The sequence below is a fragment of the Mizuhopecten yessoensis genome, unplaced genomic scaffold, assembly GCF_002113885.1.
Source record: "Mizuhopecten yessoensis strain PY_sf001 unplaced genomic scaffold, ASM211388v2 scaffold5263, whole genome shotgun sequence".
NCBI classification, from domain to species: domain Eukaryota; kingdom Metazoa; phylum Mollusca; class Bivalvia; order Pectinida; family Pectinidae; genus Mizuhopecten; species Mizuhopecten yessoensis.
Window position 1 is genome coordinate 88770 of NW_018405961.1, and position 5612 is coordinate 94381.

The window sequence follows — 5612 nt, forward strand, 5'->3', positions numbered from 1 at the left end:
AGCTGATTTCACACACTATGACAACTTCATATTACTATGCATGTACCGTTTCTGAAAAGAGTTATCTCCTCTTCTCCAAGATATTTTTTATTTTAATTTTAAATTAAAAACAATTTATATTTATAACATTGTCATATAAAATACTGATTTCCGACTCGCAACCGGTTCCTCGTGGTCACGAACTTTCGAACACCAAAACGTTCGGCTGGGTAATCCCCGAGACATCTACTTGCACATGAAACCCAGAGAACTTTGTAATGACACAGGGCACTTCATCCATCAACTTATCATCATTTACATCTGCAGGTTTTTTGGCAAACAGGATATTCAACGGCTGTCCATTTAACTTCAAAGAGCTTTATGCCTACTGCCGACGGGTGTCCTGGATGGTTATTTTTGTGACCGGTGATTTGAAATAGTGCAGACATAAACTTTATCAAATATATAATATGCGATTTTTCAAGCAAAAATACATCAAATGATATCAACTTTCAAAAATGAAACGAATATCAAGTGTTGGTTATCATTAGATTCTAGACATATATTTTCGTTTCAACCAAATCTGAAGTTTGTATGTAGACTAGAGTTCTGGCTGTTCTTTTTTTTTATGGTTTTCAGTCCGATACTAATATCAAAAATATTAAATTTATAAAAAGTGTTGTACTTATTTATTGTAGTACATCGTAACGTAATTATATGGATTGAATGGATTTTTTTTCTCAAGTACATAGCAGCAATGAATAGCAGTAGCTGATATACATATCTTCTGAGGATATGTAGATCAGCTACTGCTATTCCTTGCCGCAATGTACATGAAAAAAATCCATTAAATCCCTATATTTTTACGGTCTCGTTGCATACACTAAAACGAAATCCGAAACGTTTCTCAATGCAAACACAAACATCCAGTCAGTATTCGAAACCCCGTCATATTTCCCAAGTATTTTGAGGAAAGATTTTTATTCGGTAAGCCAACCACATAACCTTTATTTTTGGTTATTCTCCTGACGTCCTTTCTTTTGACCTTTTCCTAACTTTCTCATTTTATTTTTGCCCCTTTGAGTGCCCATTCCAAATCTGTACAGATGTCCCTCCCCCATGGATGAGCTTTTACTCTTGTGTTTTGTATTATTGTTATGTTCTTTACGGTTCACAAAGATAAATGAAACAGGTTAAACGAGCTGACATCAAACAAACAAGACCAAGAACCTGCAGCAAAACTCCTGGACACCAGATCTTTTAATAGAAATCACTTACTGACAGTTGAAAAACTACCAGGGAGCGGATCCAGCATACTTTTTTGAATTTATTCTTCAGATATTAATGGCATTACTTTTATCGTTCAAACTATTGTGTTCACGCTCATATCCTCACTCCATAAGTGTAAGCATGCACAAAGGTGTACCTTTTTACTGCATGTTCAAATGTCAACAATTTGGCAATAACGTCATCTTCTTTTGAGAGAAAGGATACAGTACATGATTAACATAAAGCAGCATTTTTATAAATACTTTATTCGATAATACACTTTCAGATAAAATAACTGTCTTCTGGAGTAAAGTGTCAATCATAATCCCTTTAAAAATATAATACATAAAATGTTAATATATGGTTTAGGATACTTGTCAAAGAAGTTGTTACCTCTCGAATCTCCTACAATGACACTCTTCGCCATAAAGCTAGTTTTCTGCTTGTTATCACATATGTGTTTTAAACGGATGGAATATATATCTGGTGTTCAATAGGAACACTGTTTTCTTTTTATTACATTATTTTAAAATAACGAGACACAACTATTGCTTCATCAGAAAAGTGCGTGAATTTGTAGCGTATTATTTGACGCCATCTTTCAATGACGTCACGCTTGACAACAATGCTGAGCGCAATGTTGAATGGGGATTTCAATGCAATTTTGCCGTTTGCTGCTGTTATCTTATAACATTTCCAAACACAAATTATATCAATGGTATAGTTATGTAAATAGTATATTATTTGTTACAAAAGTGAAATAAAAACAGCCACTTATTTGCCGTCGCTTCTTCTGAACTTGAAACTAAAAATCTTTCCAGTGAAGTACCAAGAGTGGTATCTTCATTTTTAAGATATTGACTTCAGTGAAGATAAACGAGTTTTGTGCGCGTTCGTTTCGTTTGTTTCCTACTCTGTAATTGTAGCGTCCAAGTGGTCAGTCTTTAAGGTATTACGTCATGTAGTTTCTGTTATTTCATTGGTTGTTTCCATTGGGCGAGTTGGTGGGATATTCTTTGCATAAATAAGTCAGTGTCAGACATATTCTTGTGACTGGGCGGACCTGACCAATTTATATGTAAGTGTTTTACTTCTAATATTCTCTACCTGCACTTCTTTTCTTATAGATATAACCAATATTGAATGTAGGTTTTGTTACATTTCTTAAGGATTTATTAGTAAAGAGCTAATATAAAACGAGGGTAAAAAAGGTCTCGTTATGCAGGAACCTGTCTAGCTACAGTTGCTTTATATCAGTTACTCATTATGATAACTGCTTTTTTATTAATTCATTTCATAAACTATAAAATTATGAAAAATCTACTTGTGTATAAGTCATGGTTCTATGTGTGTAATTGCGAGAAAGTATAGAAGGGTTTTGTTTTGTTTTTAGTATCGTAACGTACTGTACCTATACCGGTAGACGTGCGTGCGTCATGCACGGTTGCGCTCCGTAGCTGGCCAGGGATCTCAAGTATGACTACCCTGTATCTGAAATATTGTAGAATTAAATATATATGAAATGTAAAGATAACTGTTTTGTTTTTGTTTTTTGTTTTTGTTTTTGTTTTTTGTTTTTTACTTATAACTGTTATTGTAGATCTTCGTAATTGTAATAGCGTAACGTATTGTTCCGATTACTTTGTCCTTGCAAGAGTTATCTCCCTTTGTGCATGTGAGTTGTGAATGTATGGTTAGCTTGACAGTGTATTTATGTTTGCTTTATTATTTGTTACAGAGTTGAATTGAATGTCCAACTGGAATAAATAAGACTAACTAAAGTCTGTGGTCTTGTGATATTTATAGAAGGAAATAAGCCACTATTACATTTGTCCAGGTACTAAACATTTAAGGGTCATCTTTTAAAACACCATAGTTTACATGCGCTTTACTTGTCATAGATCTTTACACATAATATGTGTGCCGGTATTTTAACAACAATATAGACATAATTAAACGGCAGTTAAGCAAAGGTAATTTCTCCGCAAACTGAAATACCACGCTAAATTTAAAACTTGTACGAACGAAATATATCTAGGAGGCGGATGGTTTCATCTATGATATCGTTGACCTAGTATTTAGTCTTGTTTGGAATAAAAAAAACCAAGGATATGTAAAAAAAAATTATCACATAATATATGATTCAATAAGGTAAACGTAACGTAACGCGTGGTCTTTACGGTCGTGAATATCCATTTCATTAACTCGCTCCGCGTCACCAGTAAGCGTGTATGCTCCGCGTCACCAGTAAGCGTGTATTTGCAACCAAAAAACCTACTGACAAACATAGACCCACTTTACGATTACATAAATGTTATCCTTTAAATGTCAACAAAATTTTAAAACAAATATGGCGAATATGATAAAATACTTGTAGTTCTGGTTGGATAGAATAAGCAATATAGTTATTTGGAACACGAAGCGTTTTGTATAAATATTTGTCCGTATTTAAGAGCATACCGTGTAACTCGTGAATATAATTTAAGGATGTGTTCGTTCTAATTCATTAATGTTAGCGTTATTTCTTGATCGTGTGTTTTCCCAGGGACAGTATATAGACTCCATTATACGTCCCTGGTTTTCCTGATCTAGAAATAATTTCCCTGAGGGAGGTACAGTGCAGGCTATACATGTTTTAGACAGTCACTGTGCCTGTGCAATAATCAAGTATATAACGTGTTACTAAGGGTGTACATTTTCATGTCTACTGTATATGTTCAACTGGCGTCTTTATCTGCGGTGTAGGACGGATTATCTCGGTACGCTAACTCGACCTCCTTACTGTCGATCATGTGTCCGTCGCCATGACAACAGATAGCCCGACGTAGTCTGTAAATACCATAACACACACAATGGACTAACGGCATGGCGACAAAGATGACGGCGATAGAAATACCCACGGTGAACCCAGTGCTACCCTTCCAATCCAGAACCGAATAGACATAGTTCTTGTTTGCTTCGTTGGTGCCGCCCCCTAGCGTGTAGAAAAGAGAGAACAGCACGTACACAAAGGCGTACACCATCGAATGCCAAAAGTGTAGGATCCTGACGGGAAGACCGGTGACGAACAGGTTCAGAATGACGTAGACGGCATTCAGGGCGTGCGTCTCAATGTTTACGGCAGTCATATTCTCTGAACCTACGGTAGTAGAAAATTAACATAATGTTAAAAACACAATGTATATCATTCATATGCACAGTTCATCATATTGACTTGTGCTATTGTCACACACCTTACTAGACTGTTACAATGTTTACATCAATAGAAAAAGAATCAAAAAGAAAATCCCTCAAAAATCTGTACGTTTTATTACTACAGTGAGAATGAGATGACGTTACCAATTCAGCTAAACTAAACGAACCCATACACGTTTACTGCTTCATTTTGAATGCAGCATTTGCGTAGTATTTTCGAAGCACTCATAGCGAACGTGTCCGGGTCTACATGCATTTTTCTCAGTATATATTAGCTTTGCATATATTTGTAGAAATCCATGTATTTTGTGTACTCGCTACTTACTGCTGTAGAGGAGGCCCCAGTAGAGGAGGGTCACGGTGATGCCGCTAGTATTGGCAACGTTTAGAACTACCCAGTTGAATTTGAAGTACCACGGATTGGTGTCGGTCAACCCTGTAAAGCAGGACAAGAGAGTAACGAAGTGCAAGTCTAGCGCAAAAATAATAACAAACGAAGTATTTACACGGAGGCCATTGTTAAAGTACAAGAATAAGACCAGGTGTTGCGGAAGGGTAAGTGTCTTCCGCTTCATCGACGACATCCGCGATGTCTTTCTAGTTTAAATCAAAACAACCTCACATTTTCTTTAAGTTTGAACCGGGTAACTTATCTTTTTTATTTAAAATATCGTATTGCCAATACAATTAGTAATGGGATAGGACACAAGTTGAACAACTTATAAGAAGTCCTTTTCCTACAATCTTTAGTGACTACGTAACAAGACGACACACTTATGATAAAACGAGGTGATAAACATATCACACAAGGTTATAGAATATTTCGCAATAAGACCCCTCATTAACTAACGTGACTGGAAACTTGTTATGCGAACAGGAAATACGTCAGGGTTTTCAGATAATAATAAAGTTATATTATAATTGTTAGATGGTTGGTCTGCTGACCGGTTTATTCGTTTTGTCATTGAGGAGAGAAATAGACTTGTCTGTTTTAATTTTGGATTGCAAGCTGCTAAATCTGTTAAAATTGACGGTCCTAATAGATTTAATTCCCGTAAAAGTGAATCCAGTCATTCATGATTATTTTTGTTCTATCGTCCGGCGAAGTCTTCATTACAATCCAACAACAGATGGAAGAAGTCTATTGAGACTCTTCAACACAATCCTAC

The 5612-nt window shown here is 35.7% G+C and overlaps 1 protein-coding gene across 1 annotated transcript; it reads right to left on the reverse strand.

Moving 5' to 3' along the window:
• Positions 1-2654: 2654 nt before the first annotated feature.
• On the reverse strand, positions 2655-5260 carry LOC110450520 (protein rolling stone-like). The gene is made up of 2 exons (XM_021498078.1): positions 4769-5260; positions 2655-4387 (listed from the first exon to the last, which is right to left on the reverse strand). Exons 1-2 carry the CDS (start codon positions 5025-5027, stop codon positions 3966-3968), a joined length of 681 nt encoding a protein of 226 aa, XP_021353753.1. The 5' UTR covers positions 5028-5260; the 3' UTR covers positions 2655-3965.
• Positions 5261-5612: the final 352 nt, after the last annotated feature.

Coding starts and splice junctions, on each gene's coding strand:
- LOC110450520 (XM_021498078.1), bottom strand. CDS start 5,027: ATGTCGTCGATGAAGCGGAAGACACTTACCCTTCCGCAACACCTGGTC. Junction 4,388..4,768: donor CTGGGGCCTCCTCTACAGCA/GTAAGTAGCGAG, acceptor CTACTACCGTAG/GTTCAGAGAATATGACTGCC.